The sequence below is a fragment of the Copidosoma floridanum genome, unplaced genomic scaffold, assembly GCF_036245765.1.
Source record: "Copidosoma floridanum isolate Cflo_tuat_1 unplaced genomic scaffold, Cflo_Japanese_pri ptg000030l, whole genome shotgun sequence".
NCBI classification, from domain to species: domain Eukaryota; kingdom Metazoa; phylum Arthropoda; class Insecta; order Hymenoptera; family Encyrtidae; genus Copidosoma; species Copidosoma floridanum.
The window spans coordinates 2,385,150-2,402,301 of record NW_028321907.1 but is presented as its reverse complement, the minus strand read 5'-3'; the positions used below and the strand labels follow the sequence as shown (position 1 = coordinate 2,402,301).

General features: G+C 42.0%; 3 protein-coding genes across 3 annotated transcripts; 2 read left to right on the top strand and 1 right to left on the bottom strand.

Moving 5' to 3' along the window:
• Window positions 1-5,576: 5,576 nt before the first annotated feature.
• On the top strand, window positions 5,577-12,949 carry insc (INSC spindle orientation adaptor protein). Its single transcript, XM_089596268.1, has 6 exons — window positions 5,577-6,055; window positions 6,473-6,811; window positions 10,398-10,739; window positions 10,823-11,039; window positions 11,316-11,863; window positions 11,961-12,949. Exons 1-6 carry the CDS (start codon window positions 5,799-5,801, stop codon window positions 12,376-12,378), a joined length of 2,121 nt encoding a protein of 706 aa, XP_089452394.1. The 5' UTR covers window positions 5,577-5,798; the 3' UTR covers window positions 12,379-12,949.
• On the bottom strand, window positions 12,851-14,402 carry LOC149373425 (MIT domain-containing protein 1-like). The gene is made up of 5 exons (XM_089596269.1): window positions 14,246-14,402; window positions 14,018-14,141; window positions 13,709-13,947; window positions 13,420-13,619; window positions 12,851-13,346 (listed from the first exon to the last, which is right to left on the bottom strand). The coding sequence occupies exons 2-5, from the start codon at window positions 14,136-14,138 to the stop codon at window positions 13,190-13,192; spliced, it is 717 nt and encodes a 238-aa protein (XP_089452395.1). The 5' UTR covers window positions 14,139-14,141; window positions 14,246-14,402; the 3' UTR covers window positions 12,851-13,189.
• A 68-nt stretch (window positions 14,403-14,470) lies between these two features.
• Window positions 14,471-16,180, top strand: LOC106641314 (uncharacterized). The gene is made up of 7 exons (XM_014355702.2): window positions 14,471-14,772; window positions 14,846-14,909; window positions 14,978-15,081; window positions 15,151-15,367; window positions 15,446-15,609; window positions 15,707-15,871; window positions 15,954-16,180. The coding sequence occupies exons 1-7, from the start codon at window positions 14,594-14,596 to the stop codon at window positions 16,042-16,044; spliced, it is 984 nt and encodes a 327-aa protein (XP_014211188.2). The 5' UTR covers window positions 14,471-14,593; the 3' UTR covers window positions 16,045-16,180.
• The last annotated feature ends 972 nt before the right edge of the window (window positions 16,181-17,152 follow it).

The window sequence follows — 17,152 nt, the reverse complement described above, 5'->3', positions numbered from 1 at the left end:
CCCCGAAGAGTGTAGTACATGCACCTATGGATGGAGTGCCCCAAGAGCGTAACGGTTCCTCGCAGCTGTTCCTCGACCATACAAGAGCCACACACGTATACTCGTCTACGTGTAAATATCAGCACACAATAGGGGTTGTGGCACAGGTATACGTATACGCGATCTTTGTCAACCTTTTTTTACACGCTCGTATACAACAGCCCCAAGCTTCGAGCGACCAAGTCGTGTCCAAAACGTGCCAATGAGGTGCCCTTTAAAAAAATTAAAGGAATCAAAGTATAGAAGCGCTGGCCTATACGTCATAATACCTCCAATTTAGTAGGTTTTTACAGGAAAGGACTTTAAGACTATTAATTATTCATGCATACCGTGCAAAATTTTTTTTTTTTTTTTTTTGCCCAAACAAAAACAGCTATACGTTTTCATTTAAGAATTCCCCGTAGGTACAACGGCGGATAATGTTGGGCGTTGCGCAATCGAGAGACCATTTGGGACAAAGAAAGATCGAAAAGGTACATATATATTATATGGTACGCGTACGCGTGGGAACACATATTATATACATAGCCGCGCGTTATCATTATATTCATGGTAAGAACAGAATGGGGGGGGGGGGGAAAGAAAGAAGAGAAAAATAGTATTGCACATTTTAGAGTCGAGTTCCGTGCTTTCGCGCGACTGAATCATCCGACTCGAGGGTCCATTTAGTCGGCCACGTAAGATAGTACGGTATTCGAGATCAGAATAGTACCTACACACATGTACTACGTAAGAGTGACAACGTAGGGGGGTATACGTATTATGTACATGGTACAATAGTCATACCCGAGGTATATACACATATACTTACTAGTTACTACAATGGTAAGTATATAAGTTGAGCAAGATACTTACCTAATCGCATTTTAAGCCAAAGGGTCCGTGCCACCGTAATATATATACATATATATACTTAGCGGTTCAACAGTCATCTCATCGCTCGAGAATGCGACAGAGTTGGGAAAATTGGTACTACTTATCCTCGTATATACATATGAGTTTCAGGTCTCCCTTTGTATATACATATATATGTACCTATCCTATCAAGTGCCCTAAGTGCTTACCGAGTGTAAATTGTATACATGCTTCGTGCGCGCCCATATACACCAAGTGATGTTTCAACTTTTTCGGTACCTATACCTATATCTGTTGTTCTCTACGAAAATTAAAGACAAGCTCCTTATGGAATTACATATGACCATACATAAAATCGTATGTATATATACCATACATGGGATTTTAATCGAAAATTGACGAGGCGTGAGCTGTGGCTAAATGTTAAGTAAAAAAATATGACCATCTTCATTTTAAATGTATCAGAAAATAGAAAAAAAAAATCTTTGTAACATATCACACACACACTGGTATACGACTAACTACTAGCTGAGATTATAAATTTTAATGGTGCTGTATACTCACACATACCTACAAATTAGGTCAATAGTATCTCGGAGTCAAGTATATATTGTTATGTACAGCTATTTAGGGTACACAATAGCACATAGAGCTTCATTTTAGCAAGTGTACAATGGCACAATGTATGGGTAGAAAAATGTTTGATTGATAAATAAATAAAAAGGTGTATTATATGATATAATGATTGAACGACGATGCGTAAACGATTTATGAAAAACGCGGAAAAGTCTGTGATGCCATCCGGACGCCACGGAATGTGATTCTGTATAATACGAACCCAAGGAATCACATCGGCGCTGGACGATTGACGGTCGCGCGAGCCCTATGTATATATAACGTAATTGGCGCATTGTTAAAATTGCCGGAGGTCTCCTACAGGATGGGTGATTAAGTTTTCCAGGAATGAAAGGAGCAAGGAAAATTTTATGACCATTGGCGCCGCATTCACACGCAGCTCGAGCCGTCACTTTGAGATGCAATGCGCTCATCCTCTTTTTGGCCCTTGACAATTCTCGTTGCGAGATCACTCGAGGTAAAAGTCCTCAAGTGCCGATACTCGGCGTTAAGTATCGTCCATACAGCTAAAAAAAAAAAAAAAAAAAAAAAAAAAAATTAAAAGAGGAAGCGCTTAAGAAGAATACAGATAAAATAAGGGCCCATGGCATAATTACAATATGTGTATATAATATAGCGGAAGGGAGACCGCGCTGCGATGAGCCTCTCAAGGGAGATACCAATCTGCTGCCATCGTCGGGGGTAGTATACGCGGGGGAGACGGAGCCCCTTCCCCCGCTAAAACTGCATTGGTGTACACAAAATGCGGCAACACCCCTCTGTGGTGAGTAAATTACGAGTTCGTAGGGAGTCCTCGCGTGTGTAGTGTCCGATGGAAGTGGTCTTCGCGCGAGTGTGGAACACGGCGAAAAATGCTATACAAGTACCTACGAAACAAAAAAAAAAAAAAAAAAAAAGGGATTGAACAGCAGATGCACGTTTCCGGTGTGGCACGTGTGCACCGAGCCCCTATACGTACTTGCATATAATTCGTGGCCGGCAGAGCTCGAGCGTAACGCGCACGTTTTTACGGGCCCATAGGTATACCCACTTACTTACACCTTTGTCCTTTTTTTTTTTTTTTTTTTTTCTTGTAGGAGTATTTAATATATATACATCAAGTACAAACCATCATAATCATCTTTGGCTGTTTCGTGAGTAAAAGAGATGGCGTGTGGTGCAGATGTAGGATCGGTCGCTGCTGCGATTGATTCACGGTATATGTTGCGCTCGAAATCACGCCTGCATGTCCATTCAATAATGGTACCTACTTGGAGTGTTCTTTTTTAATTTACCGTTTGTGTGCTCTATTTGTGATAACGATGGGAGGATTTTATAGGTAATCATGATTACTGCATCTATTGTTTGTGTGAAATTTGTTTTTTTTTTTTTTTTTCTACAACAGAGTGGGCATTGAGATTAAAATTCCTCATCCTCGATTGAACGCCACTACAAAAATACATACCTACTCCTTGCATTCGGAGAGCCAACCTGCTTATATCGTATGATAATAACTTTTGACTCGTTTTCATAATGTATACAAATACTTATATACCTGCACGTGAGACCCTTTAGAAAAAGAGATTTCTCTTTCAATGCAGCCCAGATAAGTTGTAAAACATATGCATCTGAGTGGCACCGCCTAAAAATCACACACGCGCTCTCTGTATATATATATATATATATATATATATATATATATATATATGTGCAGGCATCGTCATCATATCGTGCATCTATTTCGAGAGGGATCATTTAAATACACCAGCATCCGCGGCAGAGGCGCGTCTCTCATCGCGCGTTTAAAAGTCTCGAAAGGTTCACCCAAAGTCGTTACGCCCAAAAAAGCACCTCTCCCCTCACTCCCTCCTTGCCCTTCATCTGCTCCCTTTTCTCCATACGCATCAGAAAATGTATGCTCCCAATGCAGCTGATGGCTGGTTCTTCTCAACTTTTAACATCCCCTCGTGTTTTATACGCCCGAGAATTCGAGGGTTGCAGAGCTGGTATACACATATTATATATACGTATGTATGTGGGCACCGGTTTTTGTCGGTTACACCGCTCATTGTCGGAGAAAATCTTTTGTCCGCGCGACTTTAGCGTGCGCGCGTGTGTGTGCAATAGCAAAAAAAAAAATATATATGTATATATACAAACATACACATGTGTACGTTTTATGTGAATATATGCGTGAAAGCGCGCACCTTTCCTGCGGCACCGCGCGATTTGCACCGCAGCGATGCGGGTGTTTTAAAATTTTCGATAAATTATTATTATTTTATTTATAGCCTCGGCGAAGAGTCGTTGGGCCGTTTTGTATTAATATTCATGCGCGCGCCCACATGTGCCACGTTTGTTTTCTTTTAATTCGATTTTAACTCATCGCTAACGATATATTATTATCTTTGTTCAGTTCGAATGAATGAGTAGTAGAAATGCCGTTTTTGAACGAGAGGTAAAGGTACGAACGTTTATTTGCCAATCGAGCTCCAAATGGATAAAAAATGGAAATTACGAGCGAGTTGTGCGTCACCCAAGACTTGGTACACGTAAAGTTCATGTATAGACCCAGTGTCGAGACCTAAATTCCCCAGGAGCACAACAAATACGTGTATCGAGAGATAAAAGACTGGGTGTCAGTCGGTGCTCGAAAGATAAGCGCATCGTCGTCTCGAGAAATGTAATAATACGGGGTGTATATTATATACTTGTCGCTACAGGGGCGTGGCGCTGATGCACTTGGCATTCATACGGGGAAAAGTCGCATGGGATTATCTTCAATCCCGTTTTCCTCCTGGAATCACGTAATTTACTAACAGTGAGAGTGTCCGTAGGGAGATCGGGACTTTCATTTCAGCGTATTATAATACCGATTGCTCTCGGAGCGTCTCAAAACTCGTTCGACGAAACGAAGGAAGGAGAAGAAGCGGGTACCTATAAATATATGCACCACGCGGTCCCCCTTTGTCCGTGTGCACAATAATATATCGCACATAGGGGAGGTTGTTCCCGAAGGGATGGGAGGTACTGAGCGAGAAAAAAAAAAAAAAAAGGGGGAGGAGCGCGACGTCGAGAAGTCTTTCGTCCTTCGAGGAGTCATATCACCGTGGTCGGTCGGTTGGTGTGTATACTGTGGATCAAAGGCAGCGTTAGTCACCTCCTCGCGTCGACGCGAGTGATTTCACGTCTTCCGCTCTCTTTTTCCCGGCACAGTAACCCTCTTATCGCTTGTTGACCGACAAACTGTTACACCGATATTTCCGCTCGCAGTTTTCCGATAGTCCCTTGCGTACCCGTTACAATTCAATACTTCCTCGATAATCAACGCGATCGGTATTTTGATCGGCAAAAAAAAAAAAGGAAGGGCCAAAAACACGTTTTTTCAAATGCGCGCGAAAATCGGCGGATTGTAGCAAGGTGGGCGTTTAAACTCGGGTGGTGGAGGAAGACGCGCAGCATCCCAAGGATCGTACGGCAAATCCAACTCGTAGCCCCAAAAGCATATAGTATAAAGCGCGTACATAGGTATAAGGAGCCGTGTAAAGAGAGCCAATACGGAGCATCCCCCGTTGGTGGTGTAAAATCGTTGCAGCTGCTACTCGAAAAAAAAAAAAAAAAAAGGGAGAGAAGAAAAGCCCATCATCAACGGTTCCGTTGTATACCGAAGGGGGGGATCGGCAGGCGCGTGGAGAGAGAAGCGCCTGGAAAATTGTGTGTACGCACCCGAGCGACCCCGACGGCGATCTCAAAGGGGGGTTGTTGGTACCCCTCCCTGGCTCACATGTGGTGTTGTACTGCAACGAGCGTATATACGTGCGAGGGGCGTCGGAGGCACGCGACCAAATAACCATCGCGCGCTCGTCCCACTGTACTGTTAGTCCAGGTGGGGGAGTACGGTATATACGTGCGCGCGTGTGCTTCTGGCCGGCTGTGCTCGTGAAATCATTCCGGTGGCATCTCAGCTGGCGCTCGAACGCCGCACGGACACCTCGGGAGCGCGCGCTCTTCGGCACACGTGTACTTTAACAGTATAGAATAATCAATATGCCAGGACGATTTTTTTTTTTTTTTTTCGTCTTTTTAATCGTTGATGGTTCAGTGATGAAAAGTATTTCGATACCGTGAGTGTTTATTGACATGTTTGTGAAGATTTTAAGATAAAATTCAAACGAGGGAGTGAATTGCGAGTGGAAATGTGCACAAACTAGTGTGTGATCGTATATAAGTATATATATATACCTTTGGGCACAAATTGAGGAGGATAAAGAAAAAAAAAAAACAAAAGGATGAGCGCGTTCAAGAGACACCAGAGCAAAGTGTTTTGGGGCCAAATGGAGTCGCGCGACTTGTTGGCCAGCCAGGGGGACTTTAAGCTCCCGGCGAGCCCGCGACCGCGACCCCGACCCTTTCCCGCCTCGAGAGAGTCCGAGGAGGCGTTTTCGCTGTCGAACGACGAGAACCAGGCCGACAGCGATACCACCGATCCCGAGAACACCACCGTCATCCACGTTGAGATTGCGAGGAGGGACTCCCTGGCTCGCAGGTCGATACTTTTATTTTTTTATTTACAACATCGGTCGAGCCTCGTGTTTTTTACGCGCTTCGCTCGCCGCGCGATGACTCGCCTACTGTGACTAATCAACTCGTCGCGTGAATTATTCGCGTATACGCATTAATATATACAAAACTCTGCTGTACGAAAATCACCATCAAGAACGTGACTAATGCGCAGCGCGCGGGTAAAAATACCTATGCACTCGAGAAAAAGAAATGCTTTCTTTTTTTTTTTTTCGATGAAAAGGCAGTAAAAACGTACGAGTCCCATATCACGGCGTATAATGACATCCTCGACTCGTCATCGGCGCGTTATTATTTCACCCGCGTGGAGAGGAGAGAAAAAAAGAATTCCATCCAATTACCGCGCAACTCATCTGTAACCGATGCGAAATTGATTTTCCAGCAGCAGCGAGCGAGCGTCGGAGATGTCGACCCCGTCAACGGCAGTGCAGGCAGGGGCGGCGTCGAGCCACGTCCTCGAGGAGCGCTCGTTCAGCCCGTCGAGCCGGGGCCAGCGTAGCCAGGACTCGGGCTTCTCGGACTCGGACGATAGCTCGGACCTCAGCCCCGAATCGCCGAGGCGACGGAGACGGAGGAGCAGTCGCAGGCGACACGAGTTGCAGCGCTCGAGGAGTATGGGCTCAGGGGGGGTTGGACCGGCACACACGTCCACGCCGAAACGACCGGGATCGGCAAGGCGCCGCGAGGAGACTCGACAACTGGACTATTGCACCATCAACGAGTGAGTTACTCCTTCTTTTTTTTTTTTTTTTATATATATACATCTCGAACGCGGATGTGAACAATTTGTACACGTCAACTCCGTCCGTTCGCACACACGAGAATAATTAACGCGCAACAATATAGTGGCTCTCGTTGAGACGATCGGTATCTACAGCCTCGTGATGATAATTTATTTCAGTATCAATGGTATTTCATTGCGTGGATTGGATCGCACGGGGATTTTATAGTTTAATGTTTGGGCTCGTACTTATTTTTAAAAACGCGTTCGGTGATAATTATATATATTGAGAATTATCGAGGAAGCCGAGCCGTTATTGTTGAGTATACAGTTGCGGAGCTATCGATGGATCGGTAAATGGGCCTTTGGTAAAATATCAATTCGATTGATTTTAAATGTATGTGACAAAGATGTATATGCCTATGTTTGGTAATCTAACGATACCGATCGTTGATGCGGAATGGGGGAAAACATCTCGACACCGATGCTCGAAAAATTGGTATTTCCGAGCCCATGCAGGACGCGACACTTACGGCACGACGATAAGGTCCCGGTGTCAAACTCTAGATGAATAAAAAAAAAAAAAAAAAAAAAGGGACACTCGAGCGAATGACATTGTGTTTACCTATACCTGTACAGCTGCGCGTGAACGTATGAAGAAAGAAAAAAAAGAGAGAGAAAGAGTGCGAGCTTGTCCGTGCGGAGGAAGCGAATGCGATAAGGGGCCGCGTGTCAAATCGGGAGGTATAGCAGCGGATGCATACCTCATATCATACACTGATCGAGTGTTGAAATACATATACTTTTCGAGCTTGTTTTTGATGATTTTAACTCGAGGATAATGGTATACATACACAGAAATCCCTACGTTTTTTTTTTTTTTTTTCTCACCGACAAAAGTATATGAACAACGTGTCCTTGGACTACCAACTTCTGTATAGACCTACTCGTAAAATGTATTGTACAAATACAGCGGGCGCGTGTAAATACGTCCAGGAAGTGACAAACAAATACGTGAGCTCGCTTTGCGAATTTTAGAGCCGCTAGAACAGCCAATTCTCTCGCCCTTGTTCGGCGTGTCTAAGCTGTGTACAGATCGCGGGCTCATGATTACTTATCATTTTTGTGTTGTAGATGGTTAAGTCTGTAATTTTTTTCTTTCTTTTTTTTTTTTTTTTTTTTTTTGTGAGTGTGTTTCGACGAATCTGTAACGAGAGGCGTGTTTGGAAAGTCAAATGTAGGGCTTCGATTGACATACCGAAGATTGCATCTGCACTCGCGACAGCGTGTAACGTAAAAACAAAACTCGCGGTTATTATCGGTCATCTCTGTTTGTCGTCGTTGTCGTTGTTACAGATTATAGGCATGAGAGAGTCGGGTATCGGTGTTTACCAAACTCTACTCTGCTTGAACCTTATATATATAAAAAAAAAAAAAAAAAAAAAGTTATTGGTTGGTCGTTCGGTTGATCGCGGTTTTTCGTTTTATTTGTTTTGGGTGGGAAATAGTGTCACGTCGATAACGAAATCTGTTGGACAGATTATTATGGAGAAGAAAAAGAATCGCAGATCGTGTGTAATATATGTGCTGGATTGAAAAAAATTAGAAGCGATTTGTCGAGTTAACGTTATATAAATTTGCGCGCGCGCACGAGTGTACGTTGTTTATGCAAATGAATTGCATGGGTTATTTCAATTAGTGACTAATCAGGATTGCTTCGCGAATCAAAATTTTTATTTTTTCGCTTTACGATCATTGGGATTCATTTATTTGACAGACGGTGTATACCGATCATGTCTGACCGGTACGACGTTATAGCAAACTTTATGTTAAAAAGTGACGCTGTTCATAGATATTTACGTGTAAAAATGGGTTTTTTCGTGAACTAGTGTGGTATCTGCAACGGGGACGGAAAATTCTCGCTAGCGAAACACTAAAAACTTGATGTTCAAACTGAAGAAAATCTTCACCGCAATGAAACTGTTGCTCGATGGATTGTGTCAACGATATATAATTAACCTCGTGTTATTGTTTTCGGGCACGCTTAGCAAAAATATATTTCACACGTTCGTATGAAATTCAAACGAAATCGGTATACACATCCACACAGAGTATCGTCACCAAAACCTTAAAATCCTCGCGCAGGGACACGCGTGAGTTCGATTGATAAAAAAGAAAGAAAGAAAAAAAAAAAAAAAAACAATTCAGGGTCAGAAAAAAATCGGATGTCGCGCAAAGCTGCGGTTGTAAAACACAATACCCTACTCGCATCTCCTCTTCCATCCGGCCCGTACAACAATGCAACGCGGCAGAAGGCACACACACACACGTGTATATAATATGTATATATAAAAAAATGCGAATCTCAGCGCAATGAAATCAACTCCTTCTCTCTCAGCTGATAAGCGTCGACGTGTATACGTGAGTCAATGTCCACTGTGTAAGTATACTCATCGAGTGCTGCTGCACACTTGTTTTATCTCATGAGAAAAAACGCGAGATCGGCAAGGCAAAACGTGACAGCGAACGAGCTTGGAATTTTTCACGCTGCTCCATCGAGTGGCTCGCGAAACGTATACTTTTAAAGCAGGTGTGCGATACCTATACCTACATGTGCAATATATTATTATTATTATATATATGCTGTACTCCCGCATGTGTATATTTATATATGCGTCACTCGCGCGCTTATATCCGCAAGAGGGGGAGATATAGGAGATCGCGAGGCCGTTTATATATATAGTATGAATGTAATAGCGAGGCGAAAAGCAGGAAGATAAGCCACTGCCGGATTAGTCACTTTTGCAAATCGCCGCGTGTACGCCGAGAGTATTACGTATATATATATATATGCACGAATCTTGAATCACGTTTATATATATGGCACGGATTTTTCGTCCTTCCGGTCGTTCGAATCACCGCGCGGATTAGGATTTTGTATTTTCACGCGAGAAAAACGATGCTAGTAGACGAGAGCACAATGGAAGTCGCATACTAAATGGATTTTTATTTAAAAAACTTGACCTATATTAATTATGGCATTATGTTCATACGCCAAATATAATGTATTGTAAGTGTAAAATGTCACCTCTCGATAAAAAAAAAAAAACAAGTCTTCGAGTTTTTATTTGTTACAATAGAAGCACGAAAAAGACAAAAACGCCCACAGCGACATCGTTTATCGGATGCACACGTAGATATAACAATATACATCATGTACTAACACACAAAGGCCACCCCTTATATGTATATCCTACGGGAGAAAATACACTAAACGGTAATTAGGTCGATTCAAAAAGGGGGAGGATGGCGGAAAAGCGCAAACAGTCGAGAAACTATTTTCCGATGAAATGCATGGTATAGAAGGGAAAAAGAAAAGTACCACTATAGACATGTGATATTTACATTAGTAGTGCTCTCTATAATAAACGACGGCAAGGGCGCGATGACTCGTCTTCCGCGGAAATATAAAATTGCGATGATTTGCCGACCGTACAGTTTTAACGTGCAACAAGTATACCTCTATGATCTTTTTTTTCTTTTTTTTATAAATACTTATCATAAAGAAACGATTTTCAAAACGCAGAAGCCCGGAAGCCGAGGAGCTGCCTGCAGTCGAGAGCCTGGGCGACTTTCTCTACTCGAGCGATCCGCCCAATTACGAGCCGTACCAGCCCGGACCACCCGAATCCTCACGCGCGTGTACAAACGCGCACGCCCCGGTGAAGGATTGGCTGTGCGAGCTGCGCTTGGACGTCGAGGAGGAGTGCACGGCCACGTTGCAGAGCAAGTCCCTGCCCAGGCGCAGGCTCCCCGACGATCCTCGGAGCAGGGACCTCAGGCTCCTCACGGCCTCGGCGACCACGGCAGCGAAAAAAGCCATCGACACTGCCGGCCGCTTCGACCGCACGTACCGCCGGCTGATCGAGTGAGTTGTTGCGACACCACTTTCCCTACAAAATCTACGTTAACTACTGTATACGTCATTTACCGGATTACAATTCGTTGCAGTGCGATCGGCAACTCGAAGAACGAACCGGTGGACCAAGCCCTGTTGTCTTCGATCGAAGCCGAGGCCTTGGAGATCCTCGCCAAGTTCGGCCGCTCGTTGCCCCGTAGGATCGTCCAGGCGTCGGTTGCAGATCCCCAGAGCCTCGTGATGCAGCTCACGCGACTCAAGCACTCCGTGGACCGGGCCCTCGACGACAGGCTCGACTTTTACATCGAGGCGAGTAACTCGCGCGTGGACTGTATGGAACTGTTGTTCAAAAAAGCGCATTGTTATTGATCAACACATTTACAATGAAATATTGGGAATATGTTTTTTTTTTTTTTTTTCAAACGAGAGCAATACGTTTCGTCTGAATTATTTTTTCATTAAAATTGTCAAGGATTGTTTTGCTGGAAAGAATTTTTATTAAAGTGGGGGTCCAAAGTCATTGGAGTTTATATAATTGGAGAAAAAGAAAACAATAATAAATAAGACTCAACGTGTGAATTGCAGAAGGTGGTCCGGGGCCTGGAGGAAGCTCCACGGGAGGGTGGTAGCACGGCCCGCGGGTCCCTGGCAGCCCTGACGGCCCTGGGGCTCGCGGGTCCACGGGCCGGCGCCAGCGTGGCTCGGTGCTCGGGGATCCGCGCCCTCCTCGCGAGCCTCGTCTCGTCGAGCCGGCTCTCCTCGGAGCTGCGTTGCGCGAGCCTGCGCGCCCTGGCCTCGGTGTGCTGCTGCCTCGAGGCGGTCGACCAATTCGTCGCCCAGGGTGGACCCGACATCCTCGCCGACATCCTCGGGGCCGAGGCCACGCCTCACACCGAAAAGTCCGAGGCCGCGGCGTTGCTCGTCCAAGTGACCGCACCCTGGATGGACCGCGTCGCCCTGCCCTACCTCGAGCCCCACGGCCACCGCTTTGTCCGGGCGCTTACCGATCTCGCCGAGCGCACCACCTGCAAGCAGACTCTCCTCATTGCCGCCGCTGGACTCAACTACCTGGCCCACTCGAGGAAGTGCGTCGCCGCCGTCGTTGCCTGCGACTCGATCAAAAAGCTCCTCAGGTGAGACAATTTTCCCTCAATGTTTTTTGTCACTCGCGTGTAAAAGAAAAATAATGTTAGCTGGATTATTGACGAGAGCATTGGAACGTGTGTTTAGGTGTATAAAAAAGTCAAACGACGGCAACGTGTGGCTGATGGAGCAGGTGGCGTCGCTGGTGGGTCAGGTGGCACGGCTGCCCCAGGCCAGGGCTCATCTCGTGGAGACGCGGGCGTCGGTCGCCCTGGTGTGTTTCCTGCGCATGCAGCCACCCGGTCTGGAGGACGAGTACCGGCGATTGGCGGCTACGACGCGGGAGACCCTTACGCGGTTGTGCGTCGACCCGGAGATCGCTGGCCAAGTCGTGGCGGTTGGTGGCTCGGACTGTTTGCCTGAACTCGCTGTCGATCCAGCGGTGTCGCGAGCCATCAAGGACGAGGGCGCCAGGTTTCACAGCACCAAGTCGCTGAGGGTCGCGCGGAGGATCGCCGCCGAGCAGATCGGCATTGCCAGGATTAACGATTGCAGCCCGCGTTGAAGAGTACATCCGGCTATCCAAGGTTGACGTTACTCTTCATGTGTAACAAGTGGTTTTGGGTCACGCAAACATCAGTAGTTGAACGAGACGATCGAGCACAATCGAAGGAGGATTTTTTTTTTTTTTTTCATAATCCGGAAGAAAAATGTATTCGAGTCACGAGAGAGAGAGAGCGAACCTTTGATAAATCGACAAACAAAACGTTGCTGTGAACGCGCTTGTATATAGGCATATAAGAATTTTGGGAGTCGTCAGTATAATAATGTATTTTAAAAGTTGTTATTCATAACGATTCCATAGTAGCCATGTCCCATTAAATACGTACAAAAGCGTAAGAAATTCTTCCTAGTCTAGCATGCCTTATTTTTTGTACTCAAAGTGAAATAACAATTTATGTAAATATAATAATAAGGATAACCAATTGTACGTAAAATATAATTTTTTATTAAAATGAATAATTTTATAATCGATCGTTCGTAAATTAATCATCTGCCATGATGAATCAAGTAAAAGAATAACTAATAAATGTAAATATTAATATAAATATACACACGTATGTTATATACATAAAATACAATTTTTTTTTTGTTTAACCCTGCACTGCCTACCCGTTTAATTCTATTTAAGTCTTTGTGTATTAATTTCTTTGTACATTCGCTCAATTGAATTTCAAAAATGACATTGAACAAATTAACAATACTCATTTTTCAAAGGATAACTTGGAAATATTTTTTATCGTCAAAGTCCTCCTCTGATGTGTGTATATAGTCAAATGATTGCGGATGCTCAAAGTTGTTTAGTGCTTTTCAAACTATTTGTCTTGAATTTGTAATTCATGGTAAATATCCACAGTTGTCTCAAGACAAGGCCTCAACTCGAAATCACAGTATCCTAACGAAAATTTTCCTTCTGGTGGCTTAAAATAATCCAAGCCTCTACCTATTTTAATGACCCATCCATTGTCAAGACTAGAAGGGAATTTCTCAAATTTAATTTTCATTATATTAGGAAACAATCTGATCAAGTAAAATTAAAATTTACCGTATTCGTCTGTCGTGAAGTGACTCCGAAAATCGTACATCCAACGTAATTTGTCGAGTAGCTAAACTCCTTTTAATTTCTTCTAACCTTCTTATTTGCTCGTCTCTATCATTGGGAGAAGGTGTAGTTTTTAATAATATTCTAGATAACTTGTCACATTTGAGAACAGCCAACTCACAAAATCTCAAAAAGTTCTGGCACTAAAATTGCAAAATGTTTGGTGATCTTTGACTCCTTAGTCATTGGAAAAATTTACTTAAATTAAGAACAAAATGATAAAACGACTTGCCTGATGAAATGTTCTGATGTAAGATTCTTCAATTAGAATTTCATTAATTCTATTATCCAAAAATCTTCCAAACACAGAACTATATCCATGGCCAGTCGAATTTTCTTCAATCTTAACTAGCTCTCTATACTGGCCAATAGATTTTTTGTAATCTATCATATTTTTTATTTTCTCAGCTCTATCCATGTACTCTGCAGCTCTGGTTTGAAAATGTTTTTTCTGAACTGGATTGTCGATATCTTCATAGAAATTTAATTTTTGTTTCAAATGTTTCAAAGTGTTTAATAATCATAAAATATCACACACTACCTTTTATAGAATTGAGAAGTATTTGCAAACCTTCCTGGTAAAGTACCAATGCCATTGTGTATTGCTCTTTTTTGTCTTTTTCAACGGCACGTTGTATTATTGAGGCTGCAACACTTTCCATTTTCTGAAATATCATTAAAAAATGTTTGCTCCAACTGTTTAGCTCTTTTCATGTTTTTTATATCGAAATACAAATGAAATAAGCATTTATTAGAATAAAATACTTACAAATCTGTCGTATTTTTAATTCTTGTTTCAAAAAGTCATTGTTCAATTGAGTGACCGTGATTTGACATAATAAATTTTTTAAACGCAGCTACAATGAGTAAAATTTCACCATCAACAACAATAAAATCAGCCACACACGACAGCTGCACGACCACGTACTTATGCGTGCATGCGTACGACATAACGTCAACGACAGCCGTAATTATACCTATCTTAACCTTTACATATGATTTGTATACACTATACAAACACAAACTGCAGAGGTAACTGAGTTGCTGAAATCAAAACGGTGTTTTTTTTTTTAAATAAATAAAATCAGTAAAATATTATTACATACCTATATTAGCCATGAAATCAAGTAAAAACGTCGGCTATAACGGACTATGGGGTGAACTGCCACCGAGGGAACCTGATAAACAAGAAATCGTTCCTCCAGACGTGATTGACAACATTTGGAGACAAGTTATGGAGGAGTCCAACAATACGGATTCCGACTATACAACTCAAAGACAGCCCGAGTTTATACAGTACATAAATGTGATTTGTTTTTCCTTTTTTTTCCCAAGACTCATTAGATTAAACAATGTGATTTATTTTAAGGTTACCTATGGGAAACGTACATGTGCTAAATACCATACACCTGAGGCAACAGCTCAGAGCAATGGTAATTGAGTTTTAAATGTTATCAGTAAACTTTGTTGCAAAAATTCCAATGTTCTGTTGTTTTTACAGGAAGAGGGAACTATTATAAAAAATTTAACTGTGATCGAAGATGAATCTCAAGATGACAATTTCAAAGATTCGAGTGATTGCACACTACCGAATAAACAGTCCAGGTAAAAATATTTTCTCTGTACGATTTTTCCTTCTAAATAAATATGTTTTTCAATGGTCACTGTTTATAGGAAAAATTTTAAAAATAATGGTAACATCAGCCACTTGAGACCTGCTACTGCACGAAGTATATTGAATCATGCGGTTATAACTTTGTTGGCTCATGTGGGATTTGAAAAAGCATGGAGTCACGCAATTAATACCTTAACAGACGTAGCTGAACATTTTCTAGAGAGAATAAGCCTATTACTTAAAACAGCATCAGAGGAAAAAAATTATGGTTTTCCTGTACGATGAACCGTTTTTACTTAAGAAAAAAAAAAAAAAAATGATAGGAATAACCTTTCAACATCGACCTTTTTTCAGGATGCATTAGAGAAAGTTTTTGTGGAAGCAAACATAGGTGGAATTATAGGTGTACACTCTTATTACCAAGATTATGTGCTCAGGCATGAGAAAAATGTAAGGAGAGATGTGGAGAAAAAAATGGAACAACAAAAAAAGCTCGAACTTGATTCCTGCAATACAAAGTAATAAACACATTGATTTTACAAAAAAAAAATGAAATCTATTACATTTTACATGGTTTTCATATTTTTTTTATCAACCACAAAATTATCTTCATAGAATGGACACAGATGAAGGACCCAGTAGTATGCATTTCGATGAGCTTTCTCAATTCGGCAATGTTTATAGGGAAGTGCCAACTTTGCAATTACTCGACCCAGACATGGGTTTTCCTCCAAGCTTGGATGCTGGTTTTCAAATGTTACACAGTCTAGAGCAAGACGAGTAAGATGAAAATTAATTTACATACATACGTTTGATAATGTTGATGATGGTTATTTTTACCAATATCTTATATTTATTTTAGATTAAATAGTTTAGAAGTGGAGGAAGAGCAAGATGCAAATGCTAGTAGTTCACCAATAACATTGACGCAACAGAGAACAGATTTCCAATGAATTTTGTGTGGAGATGTATCTTATGAAGACTGATACATTCATTCACGATACCTGGTGTTGAAATGCTGCAAAATGTAACATAATAATAAAGTCAAGATTTTTTTGTATAAAAAAATACTATTAATCGAGCTTTAAATCGCTAAAATAGATAATGTTACAGTAAAGTATTTGTTATTTTCTTAACAAAACCATTAATTGTTAGTTTGTAATAATAAACCACACATTGGCAATCGGTTGAACAAAATCAGAATACTGTAGGTCGTCACACCATGCCAGTATCAGTATCAGTGCTGAGTTACTGCCAAGTTGGTAGCTTGTTTAGCTATCATTGTGCCAACTTAACACGTGTACGAGAATATAGGCAGTGCTCTCAAATGTGACTGGCAAACTTGCGGGAAATTCAAATTGGCTATATGGAGCAAGACGCAAAACCCCAGATAACTCGACAACATTTCATACACCATAACTTGATAAATTAATCCTAAGCTATTTAACCCAATAACCCAACGCGCCTAAAAGCAGTATCACAAGCTTTATTAATTAATAAAATACATTAAACAATAACGCAAGCGCCAATCCCCGCACAACCCGGGGCGCTTACTAGCTGCTTTGTTTATTAATTGAATAAATAAAATAACACAAGCGCCAATCCCCACACGACCCGGAGCACTTACAGGCCGCTTTGATAATTAAAATGATAAATAAAATAACACAAGCGCTAATCACCACACAACCCGGAGCACTTACTGGCCACTTTGTTTTTTAATTGAATAAATAAAATAACACAAGCGCCAATCACCACACAACCCGGGGCGCTTACTGGCCGCTTTGTTTATTAATTGAATAAATAAAATAACACAAGCGCCAATCCCCACACAACCCGGGGCGCTTACTGGCCATGGATTCCATCGGTGTACTCACATGTGCATATATATATATATATATATATATATATATATATATATATATATATATATATATATATATATATATATATATATATATACACATCGCTTTTAACTTAAACGTTATAGATGGGATTATATTGTGACTTGCTTTTGACGATTTCAGAGTCAGTTCGCCTCGCGGTCCAGCCAAGCGCGGATCG

Excerpts from the sequence above, each read along its gene's own strand:
- LOC149373425 (XM_089596269.1), bottom strand. The coding sequence starts at position 14,138 with ATGGAAAGTGTTGCAGCCTCAATAATACAACGTGCCGTTGAAAAAGAC. Across the intron at positions 13,948-14,017 it reads ACTTCTCAATTCTATAAAAG|ATATCGACAATCCAGTTCAG; the intron begins GTAGTGTGTGAT and ends ATTTCTATGAAG. Across the intron at positions 13,620-13,708 it reads ACATCAGAACATTTCATCAG|TGCCAGAACTTTTTGAGATT; the intron begins GCAAGTCGTTTT and ends TTGCAATTTTAG.
- insc (XM_089596268.1), top strand. The coding sequence starts at position 5,799 with ATGAGCGCGTTCAAGAGACACCAGAGCAAAGTGTTTTGGGGCCAAATG. Across the intron at positions 6,056-6,472 it reads AGGGACTCCCTGGCTCGCAG|CAGCAGCGAGCGAGCGTCGG; the intron begins GTCGATACTTTT and ends TTGATTTTCCAG. Across the intron at positions 11,040-11,315 it reads GGCTCGACTTTTACATCGAG|AAGGTGGTCCGGGGCCTGGA; the intron begins GCGAGTAACTCG and ends TGTGAATTGCAG.
- LOC106641314 (XM_014355702.2), top strand. The coding sequence starts at position 14,594 with ATGAAATCAAGTAAAAACGTCGGCTATAACGGACTATGGGGTGAACTG. Across the intron at positions 14,773-14,845 it reads AGACAGCCCGAGTTTATACA|GTTACCTATGGGAAACGTAC; the intron begins GTACATAAATGT and ends ATTTATTTTAAG. Across the intron at positions 15,872-15,953 it reads CACAGTCTAGAGCAAGACGA|ATTAAATAGTTTAGAAGTGG; the intron begins GTAAGATGAAAA and ends TATTTATTTTAG.